Source organism: Symphalangus syndactylus, chromosome 4 (assembly GCF_028878055.3).
Source record: "Symphalangus syndactylus isolate Jambi chromosome 4, NHGRI_mSymSyn1-v2.1_pri, whole genome shotgun sequence".
Lineage (NCBI taxonomy): Eukaryota > Metazoa > Chordata > Mammalia > Primates > Hylobatidae > Symphalangus > Symphalangus syndactylus.
In genome coordinates, this window is record NC_072426.2 from 23,526,878 (window position 1) to 23,545,832 (window position 18,955).

The following is an 18,955-nucleotide window of genomic DNA, read 5'->3' on the forward strand; positions in this document are numbered from 1 at the left end:
TTGAGTTTAAAAGTGGCCTGTCAAAGTCCAAAGCCCAAGGATTGTATACACTAGAGAAGTTGCTGAGAACATCCACTTACTAATCTGTCAAATAAAGATGTTACATGAACTTATCTTATTAGGCTTTTATAACTATCCAGATGTCAACAGCAATTCTATAGCCTTTGAAACACATACATAATCATGAAAAATGTACAATATATAAATAAAGCAGTAAATAAAACACTTAACATGACCATTACACATTCATAACATAAATTGTAGCATTAAGGAAACAGCTACATATTCTTTTTAATGTTTCTATTTAAAGTTACTCAACAACAAATTAAACAATAAACTCTAAGCTACAGATCTTCCAATGTCTCAACTTTATATTTGAAAATCGTTCTATAGATATCCAGACTTTGAAACTCTGCCTCCAAGAATTTATATGAAAATAATTATAATATAACCCCATGTTCTGGTTGTATGAATGCTGATCACAGTGTTGTTGTTTTGTGATGGTAGTTGTGTTTAAATAAAGAAAAAGTGAACCCAACTCAAACAACGTTAAAGGATTGGTTTAATTATGCTACTACCATAAACTACTGTAATCAATAATGATAACCTATATTAATAATTCATACTTTTCACAATTTATTTTTATACAAAGAATACCAGGTTACAAAACAGTAATATATAATAAAAATCCATTAACATGAGTGGTAGATTTGAGAGATGTTTATATTTAAATTTTCTTTTCCACTCTACTATAAATATATAATACTATTTTAATAATTTTAAACTACATACTTTCTAACTGTGTAAAACAATAATAACTATTGAAGGAGACATCAGAATGAATGTGGAAAAACCTTGGGAAGTTTGTTTATTTTATTTATTTATTTATTTTGAGATGCAGTCTCACTCTGTCGCCCAGGCTAGAGTGCAGTGGCTTGATCTCGGCTCACTGCAACCTCCGCCCTCCAGGTTCACGCCATTCTCCTGCCTCAACCTCCCGAGTAGCTGGGACTACAGGTGCCAGCCACCACACCTGGCTAATTTTTCGTATTTTTAGTAGAGACGGGGTTTCACCGTGTTAGCCAGGATGGTCTCAATCTCCCGACCTCATGATCCACCCGCCTCGGCCTCCCAAAGTGCTGGGATTACAGGCATGAGCCACCGCGCCTGGCGGGAAGTTTAACAGTTTTCAATAATTAGGTTTTATCATTGTTAGCATCTGATAAAGTTTTTACTGAAAAAATTTAGGCTGGCTATTATAGCTAAATGAATTTAAGTATATGTATGCTAATATCAAGGTATTTTATAACGGTTTTTAAAAGTCCCAATCCTTTAATTAAAATGTGAATAAAGGGCTGGGCACATTGACTTACATCTGTAATCCCAGCGCTTTGCAAGGCAGGAGGATTGCCTGAGCCCAAGGGTTCAAGATCAGCCTGGGCAATAGAGCAAGGCCTCATGTCTACAAAACATTTTTAAAAATCAGTTAGGGTTGGTGGCATGCATCTGTGGTCCCAGTTACTCAGGAGGCTGAGGCAAGAGGATCACTTGAGCCCAGGATTTCGAAGCAGCAGTGAGCCATAACTATACTATTGCACTCCAGCCTAGGCAACAGAGCAAGACTTTGTCTCTAGAAGAAAAAAATAAAGCATGCCAACACCTAATCATATTGATTTTAAAATGTCAAATATTAGACATTTTGATGAATTTCCTTAAAATATTTAGTCAATCTTATATGGTAAGCATTTACACTATATAATCCATTATAAACTATAGCATTAAATATTTTTCTCTAGTGATTTCAGAAATTTTACTAAGCAACATTTTACAAAAATTTCAACTTCAAGATGAAAATAAATAAAACTGGGTTTTTTGGTTTGTTTCTTTGTTTTTAAGACAAGGTCTCACTCTGTCACCCAGGCCAGAGTGCCATAGTGCAGTGATGACTCACTGCTGCCTAGAAATCCTGGGCTCAAGCAATCTTCCCACTGCAGCCTCCCAAGTAGCTGGGACTACACCTGTGCATCATCATGCCTGGCTAATTTTACTTTTTTGTAGAGATGGGGTCTCACTATGTTGCCCAGGCTAGTTTTGAACTCCTGAGCTCAAGCAGTCCTCCTACCTCAGCTTCCCAAAGTGCTGGAATTACAGGTGTGAGCCACTACACCAGCCAAACTAGACTATTAATGGCTCCTTTCGTCACTGAGGAGATACTATTTAATACATTACAGAAGCCCAAGTAACACGGTCTAATCACATAGTGACTAGATAAAGTGGGACTTGTACTCCAACTGAAGCTATCATTCTTGTTTCCAAACATATGTTCAATAATCACTTCCAGGGACATGAAGGCAAATTATTAAAATGAGAGTATTTAGCCTAATACATCATCATCTATACTTCTGCAATCCAAAAAGAGTACTGTGATGTGTGATATGTCAACACCATTAAAGCACACCCATGAACACAGGTCTACTAGTGTTTCTAGGACACTGGTAAGAGGACTCCATCTATACTCACGGAGTTATGGCCAATTAAAGAGGGGAATAGGTGGCCAGGTAAGGTGGCTCACGCCTGTAATCCCAGTACTTTGGGAGGCCGAGGCGGGCAATCACAAGGTCAGGAGTTCAAGACCAGCCTGGCCAACATGGTGAAACCCCATCTCTACTAAAGATACAAAAAAAAACTTAACCGGGTATGGTTGCGCACGCCTATAATCCCAGCTACTCAGGAGGCTGAGGCAGGAGAATCGCTTGAACCCGGGAGGCAGAGGTTGCAGTGAGCCGAGATCGTGCCATTGCACTCTAGCCATCGTGCAACAGGGCAAGATGCTTTCTCAAAAATAAATAAATAAATACTATAATTGGACAGAGGCTAAAAAAACAACTGTTAAATCTTATTTATTTATCATAACAAGATGACAAACAATTACTGTTTTTGAAGATATGAGATCATAGGTACTTGGTAGATAGTTTTAGCACTTGTACTTGAGACTGCAAAATAAAAGTCTGATGGAATACATAAAATCACTTAGTGAAAGGATACTCACATGGTCTGTAAGTATCACCCCATAGATAATATGGTTTTGCAATAAAGATCTGAAATACTGTTATCTTAACCAAGTGAGCAAAACTTAGCATCTCTAAGAATGGAAAAATCAGACATCATGTGGCTCTTGGTGTGATGCAATGGAAAATTTACAACTTAACCTACATAAAAAGCTTCCCAATGTATTAAACCTAAATCATGAATAAATAAACAAATTTAGATTGCAGGTATTCTATGAGAAAACTAGGATCCACTTTTCAAAAATGTCAGTGCTAGATTAGAAATGATTAAAGAAACACAATAATCAAAAGCAATGTGTTAACTCTGGCTGTAGACAAAAACAAAGTGGCTATAAAGAACATATTGGGAACACTGGAGAAATCTCAATACAAACAGTATACGAGGTTATATGAGTGTATCAATGTTAAATTTCTTGGGTATGAAAATTTCATGGTCTTGTGATCATGACGAAAATGCCCATGTTCTTAGAAAAATATGTTCAAATATTTAGATGTAAGGTGTCATTATGTCTGGATCTTATTTTCAAATCGTACAGACCAAAAGATGTGTATTCGCATACTCATAAAATGGTAACTGGAGAATCCAGGTGAAGGATAAATGAGTATTCATTGTACTAGTCCTTCTATAGGTCTGAAATTTTTCAAAATATAAAGTTGAACACAAAAACTTCAGTATACTGTTGAAAAAAACCGAAGAGAGAGCCTTAAGATTTAACCTTAACTTCAGAATAAGAAGACAAGCATAGAAGTATGAGTTCTTAATACATACTCTTTTCTCTTCGTGGCTAATTAAAGCCTTAGTTTCCTCTAATGTTTTATCTAGATCTTCATCGATAAGTTTAGTTTCCACATTTTGAGTTTCTTCAGCGTTTTCTAGCTCCTCAACCAAATCCTCATCTTCCATCAAATCTTCTAGACTATTTTCCCATGAAATGGTGGCTCTTTTTACATTTAATATTTTACTATTTGAATTACTGTCTAGTGATACATCTTGAGAAGATTTGACAGGTCCAAATAATTTCTCTTGAGAGGAATTTAAAGTGTCTGGGACACAAACCTGTTAAAATATTCAATGTGACTTTTAAAACAGGAAAGACAAGAACCGTCCACTAGAAAATGATTATTTTATAAATATAAGTCAAATGAAAACTCAAGTGTTAAGGAAAAACTATTCAAACAAACATACAAACAGGAATCACCATCCCTTAATGAACATTCTGATAGGAAAAAAGCTACTTACACATGTAAACTAGAGGAAAAATCTATCTTCCTGGCTAAGTTCTCAGTATTAATCTTAGCAGAGGGTTTTCCAATTACTCAGAAGTACCAAATGAACAAGATGAATGGCAGAGCAGACAATTCATTCCAAAAATACTCATTAATTTATAACTGATGCTTATTATTAACTCTTATTACTAAAGGTCATTTTAATCCTAGCATGGGCAACTTTCAATCCTTTCTCATGTCTTCCTACTTGGTCAAATATTTACCTTTTTAATTTTGAATTATTTCCTAGGCTTACAGTATTAAGTACAAAATATTTATTTAAAGAAAAACTGTTAATATTCTAATAATAAGAGGCTTAATAAAATATTTACTTTTTGTGCAATGGCGGAGAACTTCAATACATTGAGTGTTTCATCATAGGCTAAATAACATTGGCTGATATTGACAATCATACATATTTTCCCTTTACCATTAAAAAAACTTTGAAAATAGTGAGTCAGTTTACTTTCCCGGAAAGGCACATGCTGTTGAAACCTACGGAAAAAATTTTCAGAAAACATTGTAAGTTAAAAAACATCTCATGAAGTCGGGGTGCTGACACATTTTACAAAGAAATAATTAAGCCACCTATCATGAAATTAAACTTTAGGGTAGTGATTAGTTTTAGATGTAATAGTCCTTCTCAGTTTTCTTTTTATCTTTTTTTGTTTGCTTTTGTTTTTGTTTCTGTTTTGAGACAGGGTCTAGCTTGGTTGCCCAGACTGGAGTATAGTGGCACAATTATGGCTCACTGCAGCCTCAACCTCTTAGGCTCAAGCGATCCTCTCATCTCTGCCTCCAGGGTAGCAGGGATTATGGGTGCCTGCTACTACATCTGGTTAATTTTTTTATTTTTATTTTTAGTAGAGATGAGGCTGGTCTTGAACTCCTGGGCTCAAGTAATCCTTCTGCCTTGGCCTCCAAAAGTGCTGGGATTACAGGTATAAGGCACCATGCCTGGCTGTTTAACTGCTGCTACTTACTAACAATAACCCACTATGTAAAATATAAAGAAAACCACATTTAACTGGGTTACGTTCCCTAGTATAGAGCAAGTATATAAGAGATGTCATGAAACACCCTAAATAGAAATGGTGAAGGCTGATTTATATTTACTCAGCCTAAAATGCTAATTAATGCAAAAATCTATTGCATCTAGAACCACACACAATGCATTGATAAGAATAAAGTGGTTTTAGATCCTAAACCAGCATTAGAAGCTTCTCATTTACAGTGTCTATTGGTATAGATTTGCCATGGAAAATACTGACTTTACCTGATGAGTTACTGGCATCAACTGACATTTCTATCATTGTCTTTAATCCAAGATCTCTTAAGTACTTGAATCACAATCTATACACAGTCGTTACTTAAGAAGCAGGTTAAAAATCAAAAAAGAACTTTCTAAAAACAAGAAAGTTGAAAGTTTAAATATTATAATATTTAATATGCTAATAACACTTTCAGAAACACTTACTTTGACTTTTCACTATTCTTCAAGACGTTAATACACTTCCCCAGAGTCAATAAAGAAGTGTTGATATTCCCAGTCTCTCTTAACCTTTCACCTTCATTCTGTGTCTTCATAGTTCGTTCTGAACCAGCAAGATCACATAAAGATAATCTGAATTAAGAAAAAAGAAGTGCTTTAAAAGTTCTTCAAAACAATTACAAATAATTAAATTTAAAGAATTTCAACTTACTCACTGACTCGAATTACACGAGACATTTCAGAATCTTCAATCTGTAATATTTTAACAGTGAATATGCTGTGACTGAAATACAAAGATCAAATGTTATCTTATCATTTTTAATTTCTGCATTCTAAATCGGAGAGACAAGTATTCAAATCAATCTTATTTATACCCTAATATTAACTACAGTCCACCACTGCATTTTCCAATTAGCTGTTAAATATTTCAAGCCAGTGTTCTACTGTCACTTACATGCCCAAATGCCTAAAATCACCTTTTGCCTAGCTCTAAATCCCTCAAATTATCTCCTGACAGTTCAATTTCTATTAATAGTATCATTTATAATAAAGTGACATTTTGTTTGAAAAGATAATATTAGTTAAAATGGTATTATGTACAGCTAGCCAATACTCTGAATACACACCTAAAGCAAAGCATACATTTGACCTATAGATCCAGATCTTGTATTGTCCCATGCTCAACTGACTAGGGGAACAGGACTCCTTCTCTAAGAAAAAGCCTGCTTTAATTATCTCACTGCTTAAACTTATTTCCTTTGCCTCTCATCCCCCAATCCCATCAAAACATCCTTCCTTAACCCCTTAAGATTATACCCTCACTGAGTATATTTATATAGTATTCAGGGGATAAGTGAGAAAGACCCAGAGAAAAGGCCACCATTATTACCAGCTCCAAAAATACTGAGCTTAGATACTGACATAAAGAAAGAGTAAAAATACCTCAGAGATTTCCTATCAATTAATAAATCTACTGTCAGTACAGGAAACAGTATTGATAAATGTGTTTGGTGTTATTCTGTTTACCAAATGTTTTTTATGCCTTACGAATTTATTTAACACGAGAGAACCTAATGCCCACTTTAATGTAAAATTAGCTGTGTTTAAATTAGCATAGAATACTATCAGTGATTCGAGTTTACTCTTACAGTTTATTCTTTACCTTCTACTAGAAGCATTATTCAGTTTTGTGAAGGCAACACTCTGGTGCTTTATTCCTAGTTTTAAAAGTCTATAGGCTTCTTTGGAATCAGATACTTGAATCCATTGTAGATCTTTAAAAAATAAAGAGGATATATATTAATTTATTGAGACAAAGAATGTGCTCTACAATGTAATCTCTTTGAAAGTCTTTTCCTAGTGATATATGATGAAATCTTTCTTCTAACACATCCTAGCTGGAGTCAACTCAGCTATTTCAGGTTACACCAGAGAAGATTATAACAGTGTTCTAGAATGTAAATTACACAAACACACAAAGTAAATGTTTGTCAACAGAGTCTGCCAAATGGAAAATTAAATACAGTAACAATTCCTTAGAATTAGACACTCAGGGAAAAAAAGAGAGGCAAAATACAGTACAGATTAAATCTGTAAAATTACCTAGCTATTAAACACTGAAGATTGTAATTTATTAGTGAATCATAAAATCAGATTTATTGAATCAGGACCAGTATTTTAATTTTTATTTATTTATTTATTTATTTTTTATTTTTATTTTTGGAGACAGGGTCTCACTCTGTTGCCCAGCCTGGAGTGCAAAGGCGTGATCATGGCTCTCTACAGCCTTGACCTCCTAGGCTCAAGTGATCCTCCTGCCTCAGCCTCCTGAGTAGCTGGGACTACAGATGCATACCATCATGCCAAGCTAATTTTTGTATTTTTTGTAGAGATGGCATTTTGCCATGTTGCCCAAGCTCGTCTCAAATTCCTGAGCTCAAGTGATCCACCCGCCTCAGCCTCCCAAAGTGCTGGGATTACAGGTGTGAGCCACTGCATCTGACCAGCATTTTATAGAAATGACAAAGAATATAGAAAATATCACAGTGCATTCCTTGTAGTAAAAGTATAATTAATGAAACTTTTGAGTTGTAAATATTACATATGTATATATATACATCCATGTAGGTACTGAGTCATGATGTTATTAATACGTATTTCCTACTGTGAATAATTGTTTTAAAAGGTTAGAAAAACCACTCTGGAAGGATAGTAACATTTCATAGCTCCAAAATTTGGACACTTTTACAAAGCAGGAAAATAATGTGAATATAACCATACACAGCTTTTCCCATCACCACAAATCCAATTAATGATACTCAAGCAAATACAATACCAAAATAGACCCTTTTATATTCAAGTTTAATAAATATACCAAAACATACTTCCAAAGCACAAAATTATCTTCTTCTCTTAATGTTAATAATTAGCATTACAATTTTCAATTTTCTATTTGCTTTAGTCTTACAGCTATCACAAAGCCGAGGAAGAGAACTTCAGAGCAATAAAATAAAAATATTCATTAGTATACCTTTTATAAAAGAATAGCCCTTTACGTCTTGGGAAAGGCGCAGCATCTTTCTCTTTTGGAATTTAGATGATACAGGAACAAACAAGTCATAAATATATTCATTGTAAATTTCAAAGAAAGAAACCCACACAGAAAATTTTATATTATTAGCCATATTCAAGTTGGCTTGTTCACAATCTTTCATGGATTCTTCAAACTCTGAGATATTCAAAGAGTTAGTTAAACTTCCTACAAAAAAAAAGAAAAAGAAAAAACAATAATCACAAAAGTAAGCAACTGACTAAAAATGTGACAAAAGTACAAATCGATTCTCAGACTTGAAAAACCAAGTATGCTTAATCTTTTGACCATCTATGTTAAACACTTTTTGGAACAAAGGAAGATGTAAATAATATGTGGATTAACCAAAGTTAGACTACTTCTTATAATTCCTTTCTTTTTGAAAATATGTTAATGAACCAATAGAAATTAAATGTAAAGGACAAAGAAAAACAAGTGTCCTTCAAATTCAATATTAAAACTGTAACCAGTAAAAGGGATATCTGTAATATTTAATACAAACAAAACATTACAATGACTGACATTTCATACAAATATGTATCATTTTCCAGGTATCACCGACTATATCATTATAGAAATTAAATCCTTAGTAACCAAAGGAGAGGTCTATAGAAAAAAAATAAATAAATATAATGTAAAATTTTTTTTTTTTTGAGACGGAGTCTCACTCTGTCGTCAGGCTGGAGTGCAGTGACGTGATCTCGGCTCACTGCAACCTCCACCTCCCAAGTTCAAGGTTTCTCCTGCTTCAGCCTCCCAGGTAGCTAGGACTACAGGCCCACGCCACCATGCCCAGGTAATTTTTTTATTTTTAGTAGAGATGGGGTTTCACCATGTTGGCCAGGATGGTCTCAATCTCTTGACCTCATGATCCACCCACCTCAGCCTCCCAAAGTGCTGGGATTACAGGCGCGAGCCACCGCTCCCGGCCTAAAAATTTTTTAATAATAAAAATAAAACATTAGAAGTGATTTAAAAATTAAAAGCTTTGGTTTTTTTGTCCTTGCGATAGTTTACTGAGAATGATGTTTTCCAGTTTCATCCATGTCCCTACAAAGGACACGAACTCATCATTTTTTATGGCTGCATAGTATTCCATGGTGTATATGTGCCACATTTTCTTAATCCAGTCTATCGTTGTTGGACATTTGGGTTGGTTCCAACTCTTTGCTATTGTGAATAGTGCCGCAATAAACATACGTGTGCATGTGTCTTTATAGCAGCATGATTTATAGTCCTTTGGGTATATACCCAGTAATGGGATGGCTGGGTCAAATGGTATTTCTAGTTCTAGATCCCTGAGGAATCGCCACACTGACTTCCACAATGGTTGAACTAGTTTACAGTCCCACCAACAGTGTAAAAGTGTTCCTATTTCTCCACATCCTCTCCAGCACCTGTTGTTTCCTGATTTTTTAATGATGGCCATTCCAACTGGTGTGAGATGGTATCTCACTGTGGTTTTGATTTGCATTTCTCTGATGGCCAGTGATGAGGAGCATTTCTTCATGTGTTTTTTGGCTGCATAAATGTCTTCTTTTGAGAAGTGTCTGTTCATGTCCTCTGCCCACTTTTTGATGGGGTTGTTTGTTTTTTTCTTGTAAATTTGTTTGAGTTCATTGTAGATTCTGGATATTAGCCCTTTGTCAGATGAGTAGGTTGCAAAAATTTTCTCCCATTGTGTAGGTTGCCTGTTCACTCTGATGATAGTTTCTTTTGCTGTGCAGAAGCTCTTTAGTTTAATGAGATCCCATTTGTCGATTTTGGCTTTTGTTGCCATTGCTTTTGGTGTTTTAGACATGAAGTCCTTGCCCACGCCTATGTCCTGAATGGTATTGCCTAGGTTTTCTTGTAGGATTTTAATGGTTTTAGGTCTAACATATAAGTCTTTAATCCATCTTGAATTAATTTTTGTATAAGGTGTAAGGAAGGGATCCAGTTGCAGCTTTCTACATATGGCTAGCCAGTTTTCCCAGCACCATTTATTAAATAGGGAATCCTTTCCCCATTTCTTGTTTTTGTCAGCATGTTCTCACTCATAGGTGGGAATTGAACAATGAGAACTCATGGACACAGGAAGGGGAACATCACGCTCCGGGGACTGTTGTGGGGTGGGGGGAGGGGGGAGGGACAGCATTAGGAGATACACCTAATGCTAAATGACGAGTTAATGGGTGCAGGAAATCAACATGGCACATGGATACATATGTAACAAACCTGCACATTGTGCACATGTACCCTAAAACCCTAAAGTATAATAAAAAAAAAAAAAAAAAAAATTAAAAGCTTTTCAAATGTACTTCATATAATCAATATATCAAAGATAAGTGAGCAATGAAACCTTACCATAAAGAGTATCATCACTATCATTATGCACAGTAACCTAAAAAAAAAGATTGTTTTAAAAAAATTAAAACAACATTTTCATTAAGGTTAAATAATCAAGATATTACCTATCCAAATAAGTCACTACCAAATCACAACCTTTCATCTACTCAATTCAATGAATTCTTTAATTTTTCCTAGTTAAATAATATAGTTTCACAGAAAAATACACACAACTATGAAAAAGAATATTATCATGTAGAATCCCTGCCACTCTGGTTGGTTACTATTAATATTTTAAAATATTTCCCTTCTATTCTTTTCCCCACACTTATGTTGTAAGCTTTTTCTCCCCATAATTAAAAATTGTTTACAACATTTGATGGCTATATAACACATGTGAAATGACTTAATTATTCCCTTATTATTAAACATTTAAATTATTCACCAAGTTTTGCCAAACATCTTTACGTATTTTCTTCTGCATTCTAATTATTTCCTTAGAAATAGAAATAAACCCATTTCCTTGGAGTATACACCTAAAAGTGAATTGATGGATGAAAAGATATAAAATATTTTAATGTTCTCACTCTTAACATACTATTGTCAATTTGCTTTCTAGAAGCATTTACAATGTATGAAAGTACATTATCTCATTTTTTTTTTAACATTTTAATCATTTCATAGGCAAAACAGTATCATGTTTTAACTGGATAACTTGTTAGAATTTTTTCTTTTTTTTTTTTGAGACAGAGTCTTGCTCTGTCACCCAGGCTGGAATGTAGTGGCGCAATCTCGGCTCACTGCAACCTCCACCTCCCGGGTTCAAGCAATTCTGGTGCCTCAGCGTCCCAAGCAGCTGGGACTACAGGTGTGAGTCACCACGCCCAGCTAACTTTTTGTATTTTTAATAGAGACGGGGTTTCACCATGTTGGTCAGGCTAGTCTCCAACTCCTGGCCTCAAGTGATCCGCCTGCTTCAGTCTCCCAAAGTTCTGAGATTACAGGCATGAGCCACCATGCCCAGTGAAAACATTTTTTTCATTATTAATGATTTTAATTTCCTCTATGAATTGGCTATGGAGTTATCCACCAATCCCCATAAATTTGGTTAAAATACTATTTTACTTTCAGAGACCATAGTCACAGACTCATCTTTGAACTCTACTGGTAACACACTTTTTACTGCCTTAAAACCCTGGTTTCTAAATGTTTTAAAAAACAAAAATTTGCATTAATAGGGTAAAAATATTTACAAAAACAATTAGTAGTTTTTAACAGCCTTGAATAGAATAATGTCTGAAAATATACTACAAAATCCAGAAAGCACAAGAGGAATAAACAGACAAGTATAACTTCATTTTTAAAAGTTTATATGGTACCACCTTATATATAATAATACCTCCTCACAGTATATTACGTATTTATTTATTGTCAGTCTCCATGAGGTCAGTACCATTTGTCCTCAAAACTGAAAATATTGCCTGGAAAAAAACCAGGTGACTTAATAAAATTTGTTGAGTAGATGAATACTGAGAAACACAATGGGCCAGGCTTGGCAGCTCAAACATGTAATCTCAACAGTTTGGAAGGCCAAGGGAGGAGGATCTCTTGAGGCCAAGAGTTCAAGTCCAGCCTAGGCAACATACCAAGCCCCCATTTCTACAAAAAAAATCAAAACAGCCAGGAGCGGTGGCATGCCCCTGTAGTTCCAGCTACTCAGAGGAGGTTGAGGCAGGAGAACCACTTGTGCCCAGGAGTTCAAGACAGCAGTGAGCTATGATCATACCACTATACTCCAGCCTGGATGATAAAGCAAGATCCTGTCTCTAAAAACTAAAAAAAGGAAGAAAAAAAAAAGAAAAACACGATGGGGGCAGGGGAGAAGCAAACAATAAGCCAGAAAATTTGCAACCCATACACTAATACATTAATAATGTATTCTTTTTTAAATAAATCAGTAAAAAAAAAGAAAAGTCACACAATACTAGATAAATGGACAAAGAACATATGTGACAATTCACAGGAAAAAATCCTAAGATGTACTAATCACTTAATTTACAATTAAAGAAATATGAAGTAAGCTCAAGTGAGCCATTTTTCACCTATCAAATCAGACATTATTAAATATCCAATCTTGGCCTGAGTTTGGGAAAATTAGCACCAAATATATTTGCAACGGAATGTTTCTTTACTGAAACACTGTTCAAAATAGTAAAACACAGAAACAATACAAATGTCCATCAATGGAGACTTAATTTTAAAAGCTGATTTAAAATTTAAAAAAAACAAGTTAAAGACATAACAGATAAAAGGCACATGATTTAAGGTAGGAAGAGATTTAAGATACGCTAAATGAAATATCAAGTCATAGAATGGTAAGCATAGTAAGATCTCTTTTCTGTTTAAAAAAAATTATATCATACATATAAAAACAAAGGTATGAAGATATACACATCATATATATGACCATGTTTGTGTATATACAGATAGAAAGCTCTGTGTATGGATTTTATATATAGAGAGAAAAGGTCCAAAAACGATACTTTCCAATCTATTAATAATTCTTTCTTTAGGAATGAAATTAAAGGAAACTTTTACTTTTTACTTCTCACATTCCCTATTTTAAATTTTGGGTACATATTACTTTCACAATTAAAAAACAGAATTTTAAAAAATCATTACATAAAAAGCACAATGCTGGCTCTACAACAGTCAAAAAAGATTTCAGAACCATTTACATTTGTTTTGTTTAAACATTCTTGCTGTTGGTATAATATAAATAGAAAAGACGTCTTCACACTTTAAGCTTTATTTTTCTCAAAAACATTAATAATAACAAAAAACACTACCACCACAAAACAGATTCCAATATATGGTGAAACAATCTAAAGGGTTTATAAGAAGTCAGGAATTATACATATTTTACATACTAAAATATTTCCATACCTCTTTAATTTGCCGAAGCAATGCACTTTTGCTAGCAATTTCTTCTTTCTCTTGTTCTGATGATAACCGTAAGTATTCTCTGGATCTATGTGGTTTAAGGTTCATCTTTGTATACAGTCTTTCTTGAAGACTATCAAATAATACATTCAAAGTTCGAGGCAGAATGCCAATATTTTCTTCTGTGCCTGCAAAAGGAATTTTTGTGTTATACTCTCTCAGTCTACTAGGAAAGAGGAAACTTTCCTTGTTTATTAAAGCTCCTTTTATACTACCAATAGGCAAGAGTCAACAACTAAAACGAAAATGATAGGTGAGGATTACTCGGTTTTCCATCACTTTGTTATTCACTGTATTACCAATATTTTATTGACTATTATTCTGATGTAAACGTGAAACTTTACATTCAGATAATGCAACCATATTAAGATTTGTAATCACCCATAATCACAAACTATAAAAGTAAAATGAAATATAAAATTTCTTCCTGGTCATTTATGCTTAATTCTCTGTATCACATCAATACTTTTTCTGGATTTTAATCATCATCTAAATCTCTATCAATGGGTAAAGTATTTTTACAAATGAATTAAATAAATTTGAATCAAAAGCCAATAGCAAGGCCAGGCGTGGTGGCTCTTGCCTATAATCCAAGCACTTTGGAAGGCCAAGGTGGGCACATCACCTGAGGTCAGGAGTTCGAGACTAGCCTGGCCAAAATGGTGAACCCCCATTTCTACAAAAATATAAAACTTAGCTTGGCATGGTGGCACACGCCTGTAGTCCCAGCTACTTGGGAAGCTGAGTAGCTGAGGCAGGAGAGTCGTTTGAACCCAGGAGGCAGAGGTTGCAGTGAGCCAAGATCACACCACTGCACTCCAGCCTGGGCAACACAGTGAGACTCTGTCCCCAAAAAAACAAAAAAAAAAACAAAAAAAAAAACAGCAATACATAATAATATACTAGTACTATTAAAAATAGAGCAAACACATACTAGGTAATAGCAACATAACTACATGTATGTATAAAAATACTGAGTGATTGATTACTATTGCTTCCTTATCCTTTCCAACCAAAATAAAACAGTACTTACCTTGAAATGTATATGTTTTTCCTGAATTGGTTAGCCCGTAAGTAAAAATCAGACGACTTTGTCCTTTCAAGAGGTCTTTTACTGGTTGCATAATGCAACCCTGAAAGAATTCCTTCTGTGTAGTTGCTGGGCCAAAAACCTAAGCAAACATTTTTTAAAAACTCTTTTTAGAAAATTCAAGTTAATCTTAATAGTGTGTTCCATCCCAACACTACTGTTTAAAAATTTAAATTATCCCCACTCCCACAAATACACTTGATAGTTTTACTACCAGAAAGTTTTCAAGATAGAAATCTGTACCAGGGAATCCAGTATTCACCTAAGTTTTGAAAAGAATATTTCTTAAAAATATATTAATAATAATTTTAAGAACACTACAGTGATCTCTTCACATCCAATTATGTATTTCCAGACCTGAGATTTGAGTCTTATCCTTAAAATCTAAGTTGCATAAGCATAAAATGTATAGTTCATTATATACAATTATATAGCAATTTAGCCTAAGCCAAGTCTCTTTATCTTTAAAACAAAAAACAAAAACACTTCAGTTTTACCTTGGAAAAACTGAATTTCTGTGCCATCTGCCCCGAGCTTTTCTCACTTAACCGACCAAGGATGCACTGAGGCTCTTTCAGCACAACAGTCTGTGAATCCAGAATATGCACACAGCCCTAGAATACATACCCCCAATAAATAAAAACTAGTATTTTGCCAATTTAAAGTAAAATATTAAAATTCTATTAAATTCAACACAAACCTCAGACTCATGTTCTTTTTCTGACTGTGTAAATGGTCTTATTCGAAGACAAACCTGGAGATAATCTTTAGATTCGAAACTGTTTGCCTTAAAAAATAAAGGAGAACAACATTGTGTTTTTGAAAGATACGGCTTTTCAGAGACCATCTTTCCTTAACATGGCTACTTTTTACATAATAATCTGAGATGACAAAGAATTTCTAAGCAGTCACTATCCTGCTTTTAATCATGTTAGAAAAACTCAATAAGTCTATTTAAATAAAAACAAAATACACCAAAAAAGATCCAATTTCCTCCATCTCCTGTATTTATACGTGAAGTTTATAAAAAGCCTTTACTCCACAAAAGCCTAATATAATGAGGCCCTAAGTCATTGGAAAATATAACTCTAGAATAAATCAAAAGTAACCAGAATATTCTATTATTCAAATGCTCAATTCCATGAGGCATTCAGAATTTTCTTACTATGTACCATTCTCCTTGTTACTTTTTCTGAGGAAGAAATGTGCATAGAAAATATAATTTTAAAGAAATATTTTAACATTTTTTAAAAAAGTAAAAAGGAAACAACTACTTGATAAACGCAACTTAACCAAAACAGACATAACTAGAAAATCTGAATAACCCAATTTCTATTAAGCAAACTGAATCCATTTTCAAACAAAATAATGCCACACAAAAAAAAATTCAGGCCTTAGTAGTTTAACGGTAAATTCTATCAAACATTTAAGAAAATAATCAGGCCAGGAGCGGTGGCTCACGCCTGTAATCCCAACACTTTGGGAGGCCGAGGCGGGTGGATCACCTGAGGTCAGGAGTTTGAGACCAGCCTGACCAACATGGAGAAACCCCATCTCAACTAAAAATACAAAATGAGCCAGGCATGGTGGTGCATGCCTGTAATCCCAGCTACTTGGGAGGCTGAGGCAGGAGAATCGCTTGAACCTTGGAGGCAGAGATTGCGGTGAGCCGAGATGACGCCATTGCACTCCAGCCTGGGCAACAAGAGCAAAACTCCGTCTCAAAAAAAAAAAAAAAATACAAATTGTACATAAACTCTTTAAGAAAATATAGGAAGAGAAAATACCTTAACTAATTTTGAGTTTGACATAACCTGAATAACACAACTGACAAAGATATCCTCAGGAAAAAATTAGAAAACAAAATACCACATTAAGATATACACAAAATTTACCACACAAAATACTAGCCAATATATAAAACAGGATAATACATCTGACCAAGAATGGTTTATTCTAGGAACATAAAGTCAGTTTAGCATTCAAAAATCAATCCAGGCAATTAACCATATTAAAAGAATGAAGAGAAACTTTTATCTCTACAGATGGGAAAACAGCATTTGACAAAATCCAGCGTCCATTTGTAAGAAAAATTCTCAGCAAACTGTAATAAATGCAAACTTCCTCATCCTGATAAAGGGCACTTACAAAAAATCTATAGCTAACAACACACTTAACAGGAAAGACTCAATCTAAGATGAGCAGCAAAATGAGTAATAAGAAGAGGATTTCTGCTTCCCCACTTCTAGTAACATTGTATTAAAGGTTCTAGCTGGTGTAACTGAGTGTGAAGGGGGAAAGGGGATGGGGGAAGAAAAGAGGAGGGGTAAGGGAAAGAAAAAGGGAAGAGAAAAGGAAAGGAAAAAGAACGGTAAAAAGGAAGGGAAGAAGGGAAAGAAAGAAGGGGAGGGGAGAGGAGGGGAAACAAAAGGAAAAGCAACATGGAAGGAAAAAAAAGGAAATGAAAAGACAAAAGTCATCCAAATTGGGAAGGAAGAAATAAAATTTTCTTTATTTAGAAACAACATGAACATACGCATACAAAATCCAACAAATCTACAAAAAATTAATGTATACTAAGAGAATGCTAATCAGAGGTTACTTGGAGGTGTGATGGGAGGGAGGACTTACAAGGAGCCTCAAGGAAACTTGAGGGTAATGGATATACTCACTATCTAGACTGTAGTGAGTTACATAAGTGTATGCACATGTCAAAAGTTATCAAACTGCATATTTGAAATATATGCAGTGTTTCATTATGCCTAAAGCAACTAAAAATATTATTTACAATAGCATCAAATAACATAAAATGTTTATAAATATATTTGAAAAGACACGAAAGGCCTCCACATTGACAAGTATAAAATACTGCTGAGACATTAAAGACCTAAATAAAATGAAGAATACCATGTTCATGGATTAAGACTCAATATTGTCAAGATGTCAATTCTCTCCAAATTGATCCACAGATTTAATGCAATCCCAGTCAAAAATCCCAAGATGCTGTCTTGTAGAAACTGGCAAGCTGATTCTAAAATTTATGAATACACAAAGGACCTAGGAAAGCCAAAATTTTTCTAGAAAAGAAAAGCAAAATTGGAGAATTCACACTACCTAATTTCAAGAATCATTATAAAGCTACAGAAATAGACAGTATTGTGTTGGAATAAGGACAAATAGGTCAAAGGAAGAGAATAAAATCCAGAAATAGATCCACATATACACAGCCATTTGTAAAGCACCAAAACAATGGGGAAAGGAACGTCTTTTCAATAGATAATGCTGAAATAACTATTTATGTAGTTAAAAAAAATGTATGGAAGTTAAAAAGGAAAAGAAAAAAGTTAACCTGGGTCCCTACATCAACTGCACACAAAAACTGTTCAAAATGGACCACAGATATAACTACTCAAATGAAAACTAAAATTTCTAGAAAAAGTTAAGACAAAAACTTTGGGGAAGACGAAAGTTTCTTAAAGCACACACACACAAAAATTCAACAAAAAAGAAAAGAAAATGTTAAATTGAATGTCTTTAAATTTTAAAATGTCTGATCATCAAGACACTATTAATCTGATAAAGGATTTGTATACATAAAGATTTCTCACAAAACACTACTGAAACAACCTAATTTAAATGGGAAAAAGATCTGGAGAGACACTTTACAAAGAAAGTAGAAAAATGGCCAAGAATACTTGAAAGAGTGCTAATTAGAAAGGGCAAACTAAAACCACAACAGGATACCATTACACATCCACTAGAAATAAAGATTTACATTATCAAGTGTTGGCAAAGAGGTAGAAGCACTGGAACCTACATACATTGCCGTTGCTGGAACAGCCACTTTGAAAAAGTTTAGTAGTTACTTATAAAGTTAAACTTAACATAGTTTGTATTCCTAGGTATTTACCAAAGAAAAATGAAAACACAAGTCCACAAAAAGGCTTGCACACGAATGTTCAGAGCGGCATTATTTATAATGGCCTCAAACTGTAAACTACCTAAATGTCCATCAAATGACAAATGGAAATGTGGCATATCTGCACAACAGACAACTACTTAGCAATAAAAAGGGAAAAACTACTGATGTATGACACATGACAAATCTCAAAAACATC

At 34.3% G+C, this 18,955-nt stretch overlaps 1 protein-coding gene across 10 annotated transcripts in view; it reads right to left on the minus strand.

Annotated features, from left to right (window-relative positions):
* KIF20B (kinesin family member 20B) overlaps positions 1-18,955 on the minus strand; it is a 70,496-nt gene that overhangs the window by 47,293 nt on the left and 4,248 nt on the right. For 8 of the 10 annotated variants that reach the window (XM_063637874.1, XM_055274249.2, XM_063637878.1 and 5 more), the window contains exons 3-13: positions 15,538-15,624; positions 15,335-15,451; positions 14,781-14,919; positions 13,691-13,875; positions 10,763-10,799; positions 8,357-8,584; positions 6,989-7,100; positions 6,038-6,109; positions 5,812-5,958; positions 4,667-4,829; positions 3,838-4,125 (exon numbers count right to left, since the gene is read on the minus strand). In XM_063637874.1, coding sequence (XP_063493944.1) covers positions 3,838-4,125; positions 4,667-4,829; positions 5,812-5,958; positions 6,038-6,109; positions 6,989-7,100; positions 8,357-8,584; positions 10,763-10,799; positions 13,691-13,875; positions 14,781-14,919; positions 15,335-15,451; positions 15,538-15,624 — 1,575 coding nt within the window. The remainder of the gene's footprint in view (positions 1-3,837; positions 4,126-4,666; positions 4,830-5,811; positions 5,959-6,037; positions 6,110-6,988; positions 7,101-8,356; positions 8,585-10,762; positions 10,800-13,690; positions 13,876-14,780; positions 14,920-15,334; positions 15,452-15,537; positions 15,625-18,955) is intronic. The other 2 variants (XM_055274254.2, XM_063637876.1) reach the window with 1 other exon arrangement.